The sequence below is a fragment of the Episyrphus balteatus genome, chromosome 2, assembly GCF_945859705.1.
Source record: "Episyrphus balteatus chromosome 2, idEpiBalt1.1, whole genome shotgun sequence".
In the NCBI taxonomy this organism is placed as follows: Eukaryota; Metazoa; Arthropoda; class Insecta; order Diptera; family Syrphidae; genus Episyrphus; species Episyrphus balteatus.
In genome coordinates this window covers 1,495,815-1,515,124 of record NC_079135.1, presented here as the reverse complement: position 1 = coordinate 1,515,124, position 19,310 = coordinate 1,495,815, and the positions used below count along the sequence as shown (strand labels likewise).

General features: G+C 31.7%; 1 protein-coding gene across 1 annotated transcript in view; it reads right to left on the bottom strand.

Moving 5' to 3' along the window:
- LOC129912284 (protein bric-a-brac 1-like) overlaps nucleotides 1-17,788 on the bottom strand; it is a 140,909-nt gene extending 123,121 nt beyond the window's left edge. Inside the window, exon 1 of the mRNA XM_055990483.1 lies at nucleotides 14,993-17,788. Within this exon, the coding sequence (XP_055846458.1) occupies nucleotides 14,993-16,654 (1,662 nt within the window). The 5' untranslated portion in view covers nucleotides 16,655-17,788. The remainder of the gene's footprint in view (nucleotides 1-14,992) is intronic.
- Between the last annotated feature and the right edge of the window lie 1,522 nt (nucleotides 17,789-19,310).

The window sequence follows — 19,310 nt, the reverse complement described above, 5'->3', positions numbered from 1 at the left end:
TCTTTTATGTCCTTTCCGGTTTCCATTCATCAGGTAGATGCATAAAGGTGATAATTACCGCACTATACGACTATACCAGATGTGTGGAGGTGAAAAAGGAATTATACCTGAGCAGGTTGTGGAAATGGACAGACGAAACAAAAATAAAAAAAAAAGATACAACTCCAAGTTTATTTTATTTTGTTTCTGTCTAACCAGCAGCAGCAGCAGCAGCATCGTGGTCTCTTCGCATAGCGTCATGCTGCTTCAATATGATCCCGTTCCAACATTGTATTTTATTGTGATTATCGTTATTATTATTTTTATTATTGTTTTTATTTTCTTATAACAATTTCTGTATCCTATTTCCACTTCAGGTTTCGTGTTCCTGTCTTCTTTGTATCTGTGTATCTTTTACTTTGATTTTTTTTCTTTCCAACAACTACATTGTAAGATAGAGTAGAGGAATCCCAATCCCCCAGCCAGTGTTTTGCTTAATGATTCCATGGAAATATGAACGAATACGAAAAAAGATAATAAAAACAATAATAATAATAATAATGAAATACAAAAAAAAAAAAAATAATAAAAATAATAAATGCATTTATATGGAAAGATAGAAATCGTTTACCCCAGATAAGGAAGGTCAGAAAAATATGTATAAAAAAGATTGCTTTGATAGCTAGGTAGGTAATACTCTTGTAGTAGATACACATCCGATTCCAATGGATAAACATAACTAGATGTGGACGTGTTTGGTAATTTCTTCTACAAAGTATCCATTCATACACATCAAAATGGAAAGAATTATATTTTTTTTGTTTTCGTTCAATGGAATTGTGGGAATTATGAAATTGTTTTAGTTAAACAGGTATGGCAATTAAAATTATTGCAGGTGTATTTATAGAAATATTTTTTGTTAAGTTGTTTATTGAAAATGTATGTAATTGTATTGCAGCACTTTGGAAAAAAAATTTAATTTTCCAAATCCAGATTCACATTATTGAAGCTTTCCCGTAGTTTTGGAAATAAATGGGAATAATATAGGTCCCACAATTGAACCGTATGGAACGCCAGTAAACAAGATAAAATACTTTTAGGACGGACTGAGGGGACCTTGTTTTCTGGTAGGTATACAGGAATTAATTTTGCACTGTTCCAAAAAATGACGAAAAACGTCTTATTGCAAAATTTATATCAACAAAATATGCTACAAACACGATTATTGATAACACTGGTTAACAAAATTTAACTTTTTTTTTTGTTGGCGAAACAAAAATATACTTTTCTGAAGGTTTTCGGTGTGCTGAACTCGAATCCGAAGTCAGAAAAAATTAATCAGCTCCCGTTTTTGAAATATTACCGTTAGAAAATGCAGTACTTCGGACCTTATTCTTTTATATAAGGAAAATTGTTTGAGCATATTTGGTAATGTTTTTTATAAGAAATATTTTCGACCTTTTTAAATCTGCTTAAATCTTTCCGATATCTTTCTTACTGCCCGAGATATCCTCAGTTGTTTGGTATTTTTATAAATTTTATAACGTCATTATCTTCTTTATGATATATGAAGCCAAACCAACTTACTTCACTTTAAGATATCTCAGGCAATACAAAAGACATTGAAAAGATTTAAACAGGTATCGAAAGATGGAAAACAGTTCTTATAGAAACCGTTACTAAATATGCTCAAACAATTCTCTTTATACAAAAGAATAAGGTCCGAAGAACTCAAAAAAACGTTTGTTTGCATTTTCTAACGGTAATATTTCAAAAACGGGAGCTGATTAGTTGTTTCTGACTTCGGATTCGAGTTCAGCACACCGAAAACCTTCAGAAAAGTATATTTTTGTTTCGGCAACAAAACTCTTGTAAACCAGTGTAATCCAAAAAATGTGCCCAGTTTTGGTCTATTCACATTGAGAGGGAGAACTCAGCATAAAACAAATTATTCATTGCTAAGAAGCCCGAAAGCGATGTTAAATTTACCAAAATTATATTTATATATAAGAGCCTAATAAAACATAATAAATAATATATTCATTCTATTTGGTAACTCAAATCAATGAGAATCAACAAGAACGAAGTTTTCTAAAATGTTTGTAGTTAGAGACAGCTTTATTTCTATTATAAAATTATAAAATATAAATAATGAAGTAGAAAGAATTAAGAAAAAACGACATCAAATTAAAATTAAGTTTTCAGTCTATTTTCATTGGATTGATAATTTAAGGTTGAAAAACAGTTTTAACCTTTGGATTAAGTGTTAACATAAGTTCAGTTTTCTTTTAGCTATTAAGAAATATCATATATAGACTGATGAATTGTATTCCACAAATAGTTGCATTATTTACCAATTAAAATAAATGTTACAAAAAGAAACTTCCATTGAAACTTTTCATCCTCCGGAATCAACTATCAATTCATCCACCATGTACATTTAAATGGATGTGCGTGCTTCTCTCATTTCAATTTCCAACTACTAGGTACACACATTTTTACCTTACACTACACACTTTATACTTTAAACCAACTATTTGTTAATCCGTAAAAAAAAGATAGCTACATTCAAAAAAGATCATCACGTGTCGACATGATCTTTTCTGACATCTAGCAATTGATTCATTTTAATGTTTACAATAAAATAAGAAAAAAAATAATTTATTTAAAAAAAAAATATCAGAAGAAGAAGAAAACAAACAAAAAAAATATAAAACAACAAAATGCTAAAGCTATTTCCCTTTCCTCTTTTAGTTAATTGAACACATCGTGCTGTGTGCGAAGCATTCAATTATTTTATCTATTACTTGTATCTACAGGCAAAATTATAGATACAACAAAGTGCATTGCGCACTAAAAGACTAACAAAAAAAAAAAAAAAAGTACACTTCGATCGTGTCCACCGTAAATGACTCCTCCATCAGAAAGAATATAGCCATGCAGTGTGCGGATCGATGGTGTTGGTGGCGAGGGCGAGGAATCGAATCAAGTGATTGTACGATCTAAGCAGACAAAAAGACAGACAGGCAGTCTTTTAGGATAGATATTAAGATAGACTTTTCATAGAGGAGGCTCAGAAAAAAAAAGATACAAGACTAACTGATGAAAAAAAAAAAAACAAACAAATAACAAAATATGAAATAAGAATTATTCCTTTTGCCTGCGATGTCTTCCTGCTGAAACCGATTGCCTTTAGTTCAGGGTTGTTATACAAACGTTTTTTTCTTAAACAAATTTAAAACCTTTTGCATCATTTTAAAGATCATTTTTAATATCTATTGAAAATTAAAATAAAAGATCCTTAGAATCTGATCCATATCTATCTATCATTAAAAATGACACAAACGAAAACATATGCATAAATCAAAATAAATTAAAATTTGTTTAAAAATATTTCTATTTATTTCTTTGTAGAACATCCCTGTTCAATCCTTTTCTATACACACCATCATCATTATCCACTCGTACACTTTTTATTTTGATTCTGAATCTCATTCAATTTTTTTGTATTTTATTTGTTTTTTTTTTTTTGTTCTGTAGTTTCTTTTAATAAATTTTTCCATTTAAATAAATAAAATTTATATTTTTGTTATTACGTTCGGCTTTTGGGGGCATATGCTGTGCAGATGTTTCAAGTTGGTCGGTTCGGTGTGTCTGTTTTATTCTCCAGCACTAAACTATAGCCTTGCAGGCGTAGCTACACACAAAACAGCAGAGAATGCCAGACCCAGGGTATCTCTATCTAAAGGTATCTTTTTAGAACCAAAGAAGATCGAGCGGTCCTTTCTTCAAATAATGTATACGACTTCAATATTGGATATTTATTTATTTATAAAATAAGTTCCTGTCGGCATTAATTCATCGTGTTTTTTTTTTCTTTTTTTTTCTTCATCTCCTGGTGCCTTTGATATTTGATTTTGATGCCTACAGGCTACAAACAGCATTCAATAATAAATAAATAAAACAAAAGAACAAAAAAAAACGAAACGAAGCAATTTATATTTTATTCTTGCAATTTTTATAATGTTAGTTTTTAGGAATTGCATTTTGTGTGGAAATTTATTGATGTTATTAAAAAGTATAATTTATTTCTGTGTGTTGAATCAATAAACTTTTTGAATTTTCGCATTCATATACAAATAAATGAAACTCATTGCAATATTAAAAGGAAATGATTTATCTATGTTTGTGTAAGAAGTTTAATTTTTCGTTGGATGCCAAGTATTTTTTGCTGTGATACACCATCTTTCAAAAGTCAGTGGCGCTTTTGTAGGGATCGAAGAGGAAGCTTCGATTTGGTAGTAAAGTCTTCGTCTACCTATGCTCTGCTCTAAACACAGACAATAACACAAGCGCTAATCTCAAATGAAGGATTACTATTCCCAACTAACATTTCAGCTTCGTTAAAGGTGTTACAGAGCTACATTTTAGCTTCTTTTTAACTTTAGTAAGGTTGTTAGACATGGAAAAAGGAGAACGTTATACAAGTTTGACCCTTTTTGACTCATAAGGTGTATTAGAAGCTTAAACTAAGCTTTACCGAAGCTCTATCAAAGCTTTGAGATTTGACATATAGCTTCGGAAGAGCTTGTATAGCTCTTTAATACATGTGTTATAGAGAATCTTGTTTGTTGAGTTTCAAATCCACAATGAATGAAGTCCGCCTAACAATTTTGCTTCTATAAAGCCTTACAGATGCTAATATTGCTTCTACAAAGCTAAAAAGAAGCAAAATTGTTTGTAGAGAATCACTCTAAATAGCAAACTAATTTTTGGATATTTTTCATGCCGTCAGACATATCATCAGGTTCAACTGCGTTAGCCTGGAAAAACCTGTAAATATTTAGATATTTTTCCAATTTCTTTAAAATAAGTAAAAAATTTGAGTCTTCAAAAAAATATAAACAAGTTTTCTAGTAAAATATGAAGAAACAAATATGTCCAAAATGAAAATTTACCAATAAAGTCTCATTGTTGTCTCACAACTGAGTCAATTGATTTATAAAAAAACATATCAAATAAATGACTTTCTTCTCACTTCGAAGAATAAGCAATAAAAAAGAATAATAATAATCCAAACGAACACACATGACTAATTTTCTTCTCGTAATTAATTGATTTTTATAATCCTTTTCAAAAGGTTCAACTTAATTTAACTCATTTCACCTTGTGTGTCATGTAGGTACCATTTTTTTTCACTCCTTCGGGGCATTAAAAAAAAAAATATACAAAACAAAATTGTCTTCCTTTTTCTTCCTTGTCTTCTTCTTCTTCGTAATTTCAAAAACTCTCACAAAAAGTCCGGAAAAAAATATATTCTTTTAATATTTATCTGTGTCGGTATAATTCTATCTGTCTTACTTACTTTTTTATCCATAATATTCCGCCATACCAATCCAGCTTTGACTTTCCCAAACTCTCGACTTTGGAAACGTAACGCCTTCAATCATGCACACAAGTATTATGTTATTATTTGTATGGCAGAGAGCGCATTTTATTATTTTATATCCTTTTGTGTGTGCATGGGTGTAATAAAGTTGAAAACATTTTTCATCATTAAAAATAAAGTCGAAATTATATTAAAAATATTATCAACATGCCCCTTTTACCCCCTCAAAAATAATATACATTTTACCCCTCCGCTAGGCCGCGCTGCTGTCAGACCCCAATTCTACAAAACCACAACAAAAAAATTAAAAAAAAAAGCAACAACAACAAGGGAAATATATTTTTTATTTTATTATTTATGATAAGACTGTGTCGCGGGGAAAATATTCGTACAGGGGAGGGGGTGTGGAGCACAAAGACGTTAGTTACTTTTAATGGCCATGAAGAGAAATAATGGTTTATGTTGAATTTTATGATTCTCTTGTAATTTTTTTTTCTTTCTTATTTTTTTTTTTGTTTATTATATTTTATTTTATTATTATTCTTATTATTACATTTATTTAAGTGTATGTGTGTGAATTTGTGTGGGATTCTGTATAACACACATTCCAAGATGTTATTGTTGTTCTTATACGCATTTGATGGATACGCTAGACATTTTTCAATGAGCAATTTAAGTCCAATGTAAGAAGAAGTTCGAAAAAAGATGCTTTATGATGCAAGAAGGTATATTATTATATCTAACACAATTGTTTTATTATAGCTTCGAATTATTATCTACCAACAAAATGGTAAAATAAAAATAAAAATACATTTTGTGGTATGAAATGGATACGGGTTAATTTTTGTTGCTTTTTATTTTCTTTATTTTTATATTTTTATTTTTTTTAATACAAAGAAGAACGCATTTAAGCGCATTAACGTTTATGACTTAATGTTTTTATGAGAAAAATGACGGAGGTGTTACGAAGATTATTTAAATGAAGCCTTAGGTGCGAATTGTTTTTTTTTTCTTTATTTTCTTCGAAGGCGTTGGGTTTACGGTATACCTGCACATATACATACAATATGTGAGGATTGTATTGAGTTTTTGTTTTTATGAAATTAATTTGGATTTAGTGAGAAATTCCGTTGTGCTCAATTTTTTTTTTTTTTATATACCAACTTTACCTTCCAAGTTCGGTAGCTTAGTTTATTATTTGGAGTTCTTAACCTTATATAAAACAAGCTTGTAGGTCATATTTAAATGGAATTTCAGTATGGAGTTTTGTACTCAATATTGTTTGGGTATACTATAATAATATTACCATTTCGAGTAATTATTAATTTTTATATCTACGAAAAGTTCGTTTAATTTTACTTATATTTTAATTTTACTTATATATAAGATAGTGTCACTAAAACTGTATTGTACGACTGTACTACACAGAAAACCAAAATCCAACCAGGTGCAGGTGGCATAACAAAAAAATTAGACACTTTTGTCAGCCTTGCACTAAAAATATTTATTTGTACCTATATGTTTTTTTTCTTTTTAAGAAAATAAATCGCTTAATTTGCCCCCAATATTTCAAAACATTCGTTTTATGCCATTAGTTTTCGAGGAAATGAAGCTTCATTTCAATATCTTCGAAGAGAATACGTGAATAGCAAGTATACTTGAAAATGTTCGTTCTTGTTGATTCTCATAATTTCAAGGGACATCTAATAAATTGATGTTATTCTATTTCTTTTGCTGATGATAGTATTTTGTTGTTAAATTAGAAGCTAACAAAGAAGAAAATTGAAGTTGAATCTGATATTTAAAGGTTTTGAGAAATTTCAATTGGATATTTACCATAATGCTTAGTACAACTAAGAAAATATCGAAATTTAGAAAATCAGTCTGGTAGGTAACTGCCTATGTTCTTTCTTTTCATAAAATCAACCCTGAGTACTTTGCTTTTAGTTTTTTAAATATTTTAACAAATTTTATAAAAACTCAGGTAGGTACTTTAAAATGTCTTGTTTTATAGTTTACTAAGCAAGAAGGTCAAAAATAATCATGTCTATCGTTTTTTTAATAACAGATTTTTATAAAACAAACAAATACTTTTGCATGCAATATTAGTTTTGAAGCCTGTATAATTTATTAAACGTCATCTTGATGACTTAAAAACCTACCCATTAACAAGATCACTTATCAAATAAGTTAAGGATAACATTGTACGTTAGGTATCTTTTGAATGCAACCCTTTAATTACATATTTTTTGCTATACAATTTCAAGCCAGACAAGACAGTCGCATGATCCGGCAATCAATAAAAACAAACTATGTACAATCTAGCTACGAATATGAACAAAAATAAAAGTTTCTCAATTTATTTTACTCAAGCTCTGTAAGAGTGTAGTATCTTTAAACTTATCTTTGACAAGAGCATAAACAAAAAAGTACCTACATATACATTATATTTGTATTCCGAAAAAGACACTGGATACAATACAACCTCGAAGAAGAAGAGTGTTTTATCTTCAAGACATATGGTGAGATTGTAAGAAGAAGAAGAAGCAGCAAACGTGTGTAGAGGAACTACCTTTTCCTCCCATAATATCCCTATCCCTTTGTTCAAAAAAAGTTCCTCGTTGTTGTTTCGCTTGTATAGTATCTTTTCTGTTCTGTGTTATTATTATTATTATATATTTCATCTGTCTTTTTTTTTTTAATTTTATTATTTTTTTTTTTTTTATTCACATATTGTGTTTTTAAAATTAAAATATCTATGCCTTTTTTTAGGTTGCGCTTCTTTTGCTTCTGGTCCCATAATAGGATTTTATGTCAAACATTGTACATGTTTTTTTTTTTTTTTTTTTAAAGGAAAACAAAACAAAAACACCACGAAAAAAAGGTAGGTTAAGGAAAAGGTATACAATCCAGAGTATTATGGCTTCGTTCGTTTGTTGTTTTGTTATTATAATGGTCTGACATGAATGTGTGATATACATTCCAGAAAAACATACAAAAAAAAAAATAACAAAAAATAATAATAATAAAAGGAATGTCTTCGCACCTTAGTTTTCTTATTGGGATAATGCAACAAAGACCGTATTACTTATTATAAATTACAGAATATTATAAGCTGTGTGTGTTGTATATATACACAGTTGCAGCAGCACCAGCACCATATGCACAGGCACACACTTCTTTCAGACTTTGTTCGTTATTCTAGATAGCTGAGTAATGACTTTAAGATAGGCTAAGAATAAAACAGTTGTGTTCAAAAAAAATTAACATGCATTAAAGAAAGATCATTTAATAGTTAACTTAACTAAAATTTAGAAATATTATTAAAAATTGAATTGTTTTTTTCATAAAATATATTTTAAAATTGTATTTAATTTCAATATTTACCAATTATTATTACTAAATAACACATATGGTTTTACTTTGGAATAAAATTATTCGTTTCCATTATTTTACTCTGAAGTCTTATCATGTTTCGGATAAAGTTTTATCGCAACCTTCTTAAATTTAAAGTAAAAAAACAAACAAGAATTTAAACACAAAAGTCTCTAAACCAGCTTATATCTTCAGCTCTATTAATTAGGTCTTTATAACTGAGGTCCTAAGGCGTCAGAAAACATTATTTTTTGCAATTCCTTAGAAAAATATATGTAGTTTTAATTTTTTTTTACAGCAAATAAAAAATAAAAATCCTTCAGACAAAAATGTTTCTTGTGAATGGAAACAGTGTTAAGTGTTTTATTTTATTTATATATAATTTATCTCATTTTAACTCAAAATTCCATACCACAGCTTTTCTCTCATTTAGTTTGTGAGGAAATGAAGAAAATACGTGAATTTCAAGTATTATACTCGTAGTTATCAAAAATGTTCGTTCTTGTTGATTCTCATCAATTCAAGGGACATCTAATTTTTGTTATTTCTAATTTTCTTTCCTGATTAAAGTATTTTAATGTTAAATTATAAGTTTATGAAGAAGAAAATTAAAGTTGAATTTGATATTTTTAGGTTTTGAGATATGTTGCTACAAACAAATTGGATTTTTAACTAGATCCTTACTTTAATCTTCTTCCTTTTATTTGGTTATGATATCGATTTCAAAGGGATCATTTCTCTTCAAAGTTTCTGCACACCAATTACCTACTGATAAAATCGCGACTTGTCCCTTTTCGATCGATTCTCATACAAACTTCATCTTTTAAATAAAGTATTTGAGTAGGTAACTTTTCAATGACACTGTTGTTTAACTTTTTTCCAGCAAAGAATTTCTTCTTAAGAGATGCGATGTGTTTGTTATGGAAGAAGTTGAAAATAAAATAAATGAATCCAGGAGCGGAGTGCGAGTGTGTAAAAAGGAACAACTTCTGTCGTAAAGGCAACGGATTAGTTCTTCGGCAAAGGATGGTTGTTGGTTATGGGAGGAAGGCGAGTGGCGAGTGCGCAAGAAGAGACGGGGGTAAGATTGAACAGAGAGAAGGAGTAGGAGTTTTTTTTTTTTTTTTTTTTTTTTTGTTCACCGAAAGAAAACTAAATAAATAAATACATTTTAAATTTATGATTTTGGGGCAAGAAGGGATGTGGCGCATTGATGCTGAGTATTCTTTGAACTTCATAACAAGGAGGAAGGGATTTTGTTCCTGCCTTAGATGAGATACCTTCTTCTCTGCCTGCTACATGACGTTGTCTGTAAGTATGTGTTTGTGTGTGTTGTTTTTATTATTTATTATTTGATTTTTAACTTTTATACACAACTAACTTTTCTCACACACATTTTTCTGTGTTATGTTTAGTTTTCTGTTTTTTTTTTGTTTTTTAATTTTAATTTTTTTATTTATTTCTCTCTCAATTCTTTTTCTTACTTTTTATATTTTATTAAGATTCACAGGCAGTAGGGAAAATATCTTTTAAGTTGGTGTAAACACAACGTGCAAGATAGCGGGTAAATTAAAAGCGGTATTCGTCGTTTTTATTTTTATTATTTTTTCATTCATTTTAACTTGGACTGAGAGAGACACACATGTGGTATTTTTCATCGGGGAAATAAATAAAATGAAAAATAATAATAATTTTCTTTTTTATATCTTTATTTTGTTTGTATGTTGCTCCTTCTTATTTGAGAAGTTGATGAATAGGAGTGAATGAATGGAAAAATGGAAATGGACAGAGGGAGGTCATGCTGAAGTATTTGTAGGTATTGCAAGCGCATTGTGAATGTATCTTATAACTTCTCGTTGGTACAGTGAATATATGTATATTTATTTTTTCATCTGCATCCGAAAATCTGACGGGATTATGTTAAGTGGGATACATCATAAATACAGTATATTCATTTGGTGTACTCGTAAGGTATTTTACAGAGCTAAATGAAAATTGTTTGAAGAAAAATCGGTTATTCAACTCAATGAAAAGACATATACTAATGATCTTACCGCGCATCAAACGGAAAAGCTAGCTATAAGAGGAACCCTTTTGTGTATATTTTTTTTGTTGAATACCTAACAACTATGTATCTATTAGTCTTTGGTTTTATAAGTTGGAGTTTACTTTAATTTACAAATATTGACAAACAATATTTTTTCTTAAAGGTATTTTCATTATTTTTATCTTTAGCCTTTGTAGAAAGAGAGTGAGACAAATATTAGTCTTACTTACATCAGATGAGATCATTTATTTTTTGTATTTTTTCTCGGGGGCTTTGTGGGAAAGGAAAATATTTATTTTGTTTACAATATTTTAGATATTATTTATTGAATGATAAATAAGCAGTTAAAGTGAGTTGTTATTTATTTTAGAAGACCAGAGAAACAAAAATTTAATATGGTTAATGATTCGTTTCAATAACCAATTTTTACTAACATTTATAATAGTTATGGTGTTCTTTTTCCAAAATTCTGGATCTAACACGGTTTCTGTAAGAAAAAAAAAGACATCTTGCATAGTTGATCAAGATCTGTAAATGCTTTTTGTTTGTAGAGGTTGCTTATAGCAAAGGCCACTTAAAACAAATTGAAGGATTTTGTATCCAACATTTCAAAATGCCTACTTTTCTAATTTCTAAATCAAAGTTGTAGTGGTTTTTTTTTAGAGATAATTAATTTGTTTCAACGTTTTTTCTTCGCATATTTTTAAGATATGCTTAACAAAATCTGTATTTAATTTTGTTTATTTTATTTTAAAGAAACATTAACTCAAAACTCATTAAAATTTGCAAGCATTTCAACTACAATTCTACAAGTGAGATCAGAATATAACTGATTTGATTGCCAAAATAAAATTTTCAAAAAAACAATCAGAAAAAATAAGTAAAATATTTTTCGAAAATATTGTAATTTTAAAAGTTTACTAAATATTTTTTTTTATTTAATTTTGTTAACGGAAAAATCACTTATACGTTATACCTACCTAACAATCAAAATAAAAAAAAATGGTTTTTAAATTATAAAACTGGTGAGTTAGAAGAAATGAGCATTACATCTTAAATCTTAAAATATTAATATGTAATAATAAAAAAATCAATAACGAAATTAAGGAACAGCGATTTTCTCCCTCTTCAATATTTCATTTTGCACACAATTTAATTTTTTAAATTGTAGGTAATATTGATTTCTTTTTTCACGAATTTGCTATTAGTAAAAAGAATTATTTTTAATGTTTTAAAGCATTTTTTTTTGGAAAAAAAATTATTTTATTATAATTTACCTAAATATGTAACAAAATACATAATACTTCATTTACAATATAATTAACAAGTTTAAAGTAAAAGAAAAATATATGAGAAATTCTATATTTTATTACAGTGTTAAAAAGAATGTTGATTGTCACTTTAAAAAAAATTACTCAAACAAAAGTTAAAGCTAAGCAATCAATGCATTCATTGTTTTAAAAAAATGTATTCTTAAAAACTCATTTTTTTGGTTTCACATAATAAGTGTTCCTTTAGTATCTATAAATAGCTTAAATTTTAATAACCAACTAAACTACAAATTGTTATTATAGAAACTTCAAAATAATCGAATACAAAAAGCCAATAAACCATTGAAAACTATAGCCGACGGCAATACAAACAACTACTGTAAGACAAATATCCAAAATGAGGAGAAAAATAGGACAATTGATGTGGTTTCCATTGATTACGGTCACGTTTTCCTTCAGTGAAAATAGTTGATTTAAAAAGATTATTGTTGAAAGTAACTCTAAAAAACTGTAACTTCAACTGAAGTCTAATCAATTTTTTTTTAACGTAGATCTTATATATGTACACATTTAACATTAACTTACAGTGTAACTTGATTTTTGTGGTAGATAATAACTAATGATTAAAATTTTGTAAATAAGTTAAAACATCCGATCATTTAAAAGAACAAAATCATTTTTTTGAAATTCAAGTTTTTGGTTTTCCAATTAGTAAATATGATAAGAAATGAGTAGGTATTGTATAAAACTCTTGAAAAACGCTCGATCGGAGAGTTTTCACGTTTTTAAGGCTAGTTTATTTTAGTTTTTTTGGTTCCCAATAGGTATCGTGTAAAATGTTCTACTCTACCAATTTAAACATAAAATTGTACCGATTTGTAAATATTTTTTTTTTTGTTAACATTACTTAAAATTTACATGTTTTAGTACTCGTTTATTTTAAGTAAAAATGGAGAAAATTAGAAAAAAAAACTATACTTTTTAAGTTCTTTAGTTTTATTACTGAAGACAAAATTGTACTTTACTTTACTTTCAAAAGGTCTCAACGTCTTCTCTCTGAATTAACAACTCAAAATTGACAACGTTAGAATTCTTCAATGGCTGAAGGTCGAGAAAGTTGTTTTTTTTTTGCAAGTTTATTTAGGTTTTGTAGATATGTAGCTAATTTGAAAAAAAAGAAGAATATTCCGTTTTTACTCTGTTCAACAAGTTCTACAAATTGTACGTTCAAAACATCCTGAGGAAATTATTATATATACATATGTATTAGGTTATAAAATACATAATTCGAATTTGAAAGAAAAACTAAATCTAGAAACAATTTTGGATAGTTACTTGAAGTTGGAGGCTACCTACTTTTCTTATCAAAACAATTTTTCAAGTATTATTGCTTAGCTCTATTTTCAAATCTAACATCATAAAATGCATCAACTATAGAGCGGTTCAAAATGTTTGATGTTTTTTTCCAAAAATTCTGTTAAAATCTTAAATCCTCATTTAAAAATTAAAACATAATAAGTACTTAATAATTAATTATTTTTTAAATTCTGCACACAGTATTTAAAATTTCCAAGAAAGTAGGCCTATATTTTCAATATAAATTTAAAAAATAACTTTATTTAGAAAAAAAAACGACATAATAAATTTGTACCTACTGTTGTATTAAGATTCTGAACGATCAAATCTCTGCATTTTAAAATCAGGTAAATTTGTTTTAAAAAGATCATGCTTGTGAAGTAAACAAATCTGTACTTATTCATATTCAGTATAATTTAAAAATGTGAATTTTGAAAATACATATTTAACAATATTTTATGAACTTATGACAAAAAAAAATTCGTTTTACAACTATTTGTGTTAAATAAGAGAGGATAAAATTACTAATTTGTTCGTATACGAGTTATAGGTCGCTTAAAAGGCCGTTGAAAAATCCATACAAATCGGAAATTTTTGAAAAAAAAAAAAAACAAACAAAACCCTCTTTTTCAGATTTATTTTGATAATTTTAGGCGGAGCGTTTTGGAGATATAAGCAAAACACATGTTTGGTGTCTCTTCTTGTTAATTATAAAATTCATTAAACCTCTAACGAATGAAAATAAGATAATCTACTAGCTTTCAAAGTCTTAACAATCTTGATTTCGAAATTTTGTTAAAAATCAGTATCACTCCATAAAGGCTAAAGTTTAATTTAAAACTTTAATAAATCTGTTATTTGTTTTAATTTAATTCGGTACCTACTATATTTATATCTTATAAAAACGCAGAAGTTTTTGCTATCAAAAAAGTTAAAAAAAAAATGAATATATGTCATTTTCTCGATCATCAATCGAAAATTGGTTTCGAAAAATAGTTTTTTCCTTAGGTACTTACCCAGAACCAGACATTCTAAAACTACATATATCACTTTTGCACAAACTTCCGGTGTATGCATTGGGTTTTGATTTTTTTCTTTCCTCAAGATCACTTTTAGTTTTTAAAAAGTCGCAATTTGTGGTTATACACTGTTGCAACCAAATTATCAAAAATGCACCAAAACATAAAAGAAAAATGATTCGTACAAATTTGGCATCAAAACATTTTCAAATGCCGCTTAAACCAAAAAAAAAAATAAAACATCAATTTTTTTTTGGATCAACCTTGTCCAATAAATCATAGAATCGTTTGAAGAAAAAAAAAACGCACACACATTTTTGGTGTGCGGTGGCGAGGTGCTTTCTTGCTTTGGTTTTGTGATGCGCCGCGCGCTAAACTCTGCGTCTGTCTATATGTTCACAAAGAAAAACGTCAAAAGACAGTCGAATCTCGAAAAAGGGGGACTACGAAGCACGAAGAAGAAGAAGAAACATACACACGGGACAGTTGTTGTAGACGAGACATAGCGAATCGAACGATCAACAAGAAAACAAATTAAATGTGAATATAAACTTACCCGCTCCTCTTCGCGTATCATTTCGGCTATTCCGGGCTTTATTTCCAAATCGTCAACGTGACTCATTCCCATGGCGGCAGCGGCCGCGGCTGCCGCAGACAATCCGATTGGATCCATCTGCGGACCACCACCGCCACCAAGTGCTGAGAATGCCGCTGCTGCCGATGCCGGTGTCAGTGCGTTGGACGGGTGTGCAATTTGTTGTTGTTGTTGTTGATGCTGCTGATGCTGATGTTGTTGATGCTGTTGTTGTTGTTGTTGCTGGGGATTGAGCGATTGCTGCTGCTGCTGGTGCTGTTGTTGTTGTTGTTGCTGCTGTTGCTGATGTAGAGAAGATGATGCTGTCGATGATGGAGGTGTTGGGGGTGGCGGTGCGACAGCTTGTTGCTGCGACGGATTCGATGTGACAGATGTCGGTGGTGGCGCACTGCTTGTCCCAGAAGCAGTAATCGTCGCGTTTGACGATGACAGGGGCGATGACATGTCGCAGCGATTTTCATGCGTCAATTGATGGCCACCAACGGGGCTAGGCGCCCCATACGGCTCACCCGATGGCCAACGTCGCTTGCGCACGTTCCTCTGCTGCTGCTGTAGCTGTTGTTGTTGCTGTTGTTGGTGGTGTTGCTGGAGAAGTTGTTGTTGTTGCAACGTCACATCAAGCTCAACCCAGTCACGTGACAGTCGCGGCTTTTTCGATGCCATCTCCGGCTCTATGAATGGTGGCGGCGCCGACCCAGATGAATCGCGCGGATTAACATTCTGACTACTGCCACTTGTCGTCGCCTCTTCACTCCTCCGCGGCTGGGGAGCACTCGAAGTCGTCTGCGTCTCCCCACTGCCACTGTTCTCCCCATTGACGTCAGCCAATCCGCGAACTTTCAACATCTCGGCGATCCTCAACAGCGGACCGATCTGATCTTGACTCACGTTTATCTCGCCCTTGTACATAAAATCCACAATCGCCTTCAACTCGGGCCACTTAACGTCGCGCATTATGATGATCGGGTGCTGACAGGGGTTGTCAATGAACAACGCCTGGAAGTAGGGGCTGCACGCCGACAGAATCATCTTGTGCGCCTTGATCGATTGCCCATCGCAGGCCAGCGTCACATCCACAAACGACTCGTTCTGCAGCAGTTGATCGAAGACGCTTGTCAAATTCGTTTGGTAATTGTTCCATCGCAGACAGAATTGCTGGTTCGGTGGGGTTGGGGTTGGGGTAGCTGTCGCACTGTGTGGCGATGACGATGCGGGAGGGGGGTTGTTATTGTTGTTGTTGTTGTGGCTGCTTAAATTAGTGGTAGACTCTGGAGTTGATGGGGGAGCCGGCATCATTGGCGACGATAATACTGATGGTGGCTTGTTGTAGTTGTTTGTTGTTGATGTTGTTGTTGTCGCTGTTGCACCGGGTGGCGAACTCACATTGTGATGGGGTGAAGAGGATGAAGGCAGAGGCAGAGGCATCACCGAAGACGGTCGCGGTGGTGGCGACGAATGCTGCTGGTGACTCGCGAATGGAGTCAAACATCGTTTCTCTCCCGACGACGATAACGACGATGATGATGAGGGATGTTGCATGTGATGTTGTTGTTGCTGCTGTTGCTGCTGGTAGGGCGACGAAGTTCGTGACGCCGCCGGTGGGGGCGGTGTTTCTGTTGACATAACTAAACTTTGATCGTATAAACAATAGATGGCGCTAGTTGTTTCGTTTCGGTTCGTTTCAGTTCACTTTGTATCACATCGCACTAGGTTCTTGTATTTTGTCATTATTTGTCATGGTTCTCTCAAGGTTCTCTTGGCGCTACCACAAAAATCGCTACCACCATCACCCAAACAAATCTCATCGAATCGCAATTAATCAACGGTATTTATCGCGGCAATAAACTACAACAACAACAATCATTCCGATCGCGTGCGTGTGCCAATGCGTGCGTGTGTTTGTGTGCTTTGTGATCTTTCAATTAATTTCTTAATTCTATTTGATGTCGGCTGTTTTGTGCCTCAGCGTGACGCAGCACTTGCAGCACGTTGTTGGCGCTCTCGTACGTTCGTTCGTTCGCTCCGAGCGAGGTTCTAAAATAATTATAACCAAACTATTCGATGACCAATTAAAAGCTAAAAACGCTAAACTTAGAGACGTGACACGCGGAATATATCAAATCAAATCAAATGACAAATGGTAAATGGCTAATATGGCGGCGTGTGTGGTAAGTAAAAAGGTATAGGTTCAAGGCAGAGGTATTGGTAAGTTATTTGGAGGAACACTCGCAGAAATCAGCGGCAATTTCGCTCATCCGTGTTTAGTATTTTTTTGTTGTTTTTTTTTTTTATTTATTTTGATTTTAAGGAAACAAATTGAAGATGTTTGGAAAAAGTGGGAAAAACTCTTCCCAGCACGACGAGTGTCTGAATTTGACTGAAATCATTTCGCACATTTTGATATGGCAAAACACTCGAATTTAATTCACCATCCAATATAAAGTACAGATACACAATACATACCAAGCCAAAACAACAAGTACACGCATGCTGGCTATACCTTTTTACGAGCGAGCTTGGTTATACGAGCCCCAACAACAACAACAACAATAATAACATTGCGCTCGGCTCAACACATAAACGTCGACAACGTCGACGACGAAACAGTCGGTGTACGGCTAGAAAGAAATGCTCCCCCATTGTGGCTGTGGGGTGTTTGGTTGGGGCTCTTTTTCTGCTGCCCAGCGAAATATCATCATCAACGAACTCATGGAGGGCGGAAAGAGTGTAGAGAAAAACGGTAAACTTCCATCGCAAGAGAACGACGACGACGACATTTTGCATTTGAAAACAGTTTTCCCTTCAAGAAAAAAAAGCGCCAAGTTTTTTATTCCAAGCAGAAGCAATGTGGGTGAGTGTGGATGGGTGGGTGTTGGGGCTAGTGTCCGCCGTCAGAAGATGCGCCTTGAATGTCTCTTACAAGGAAAAGAGCTCGTCAGTATTTTTGTTTACTTTTTTAATTCTCACAACGTTCGTCGTTTCATGTTCTCATCTTCACAAAGCCTTTGGAATTTTCATGTCCCAATCCCAAGTTCCCACCTCTCTTTCGATTAAGTTTCTGAAATTTTGGAGAAAGTCACGGAAACGGAACTTGAAACAGTTTGAATTCGAAAGAGTACCTCTACTGATACCGAGACCCGACTCTTTGGGGCTATTTAGGAGCTGTTTCACTATTTGAAGGTTCAATGTGGATATGGAGAGTGGAGCTAGAATTCTCTTTAAACAATTTTCTCTTTAAAAGTCTCCACTAGAAGCAATTGCATTGTGATGGTGCTATCGCAGATTTTGTTTTCAGTTTTTTGTCCGTTCCTCTTTTTCGGACTTGTTGGGTCTTTTTTTTTCTGCTACTCTGCCTGCATAAACTTCTGTTATATTTATGGCTAGCGAGCAATAGCGGCGGGTATAGTGCACAGCACATGGTGTTTTTGTCCATCTCTCGCATAATGCAATGGAATGGGGGGCTTTTTTTGCGCGCTTCATACTCTTCTGTACCGTACTCTGTGCATATGACGATGATGGGGCTCCACTATACTGAGCTGGCTGTGTATAGACAGGCACTAACCCTTATCTGTGTGTTGTTTTTTGTTGATAGTTTGATAGTCCGGCCCCCTTACCAATATTATGCACTACGTTCGTTATTTTTTTGTTGTGTTTTTGTGTTTTTTTTTTACTTTTGATGCATAGTTTTTGTATGGGAGTGTATGAGTGTGTGTTTAGGTTATAAGAGTGTGTAAGTATGTGGTTACAGAGGTTGAGAATAAAGCAATAGAGAAACCCATCATCATAGAAGACCAAAAGGAAAGCAAAAAAAAAAAAATAGAATTTTTGTTTGTAGAATATAAAAATAAACACAAATATAGAAATTTGCACAAAATACCTAGTTTTTGCGTCCTTTTTTTATTGGTTTTCATAATAATATGATGTCACAAATGGAGGCGGTTACTATTCTTTTGTTTTGTTTTGGTATTTTTTGTTTGTTGTTGTTTTAGGTTGGTTTTATTTTAGATAATTTTCAATATAAAATTGCTTTGAAGTGCGCGTATTATTTTAATTTGTGATTTAATTTATAAGAAAAAAAATTATTAATTGTGAAATTAAACAATTAGTCATTGCATGATCAGTTTTGTTGTTTTTTTTTTTATTTTTTTTTTTATTATTTTGAAATTGAGGTGAGGTTAATGTCTATTAATAATAAATTGCTAGTTTGTAATAATATATACATGAGGAGTATTTTTTTTTTAAATTCTGTTGCAGAAAAGTGCATGATCGTTAAAAGTTA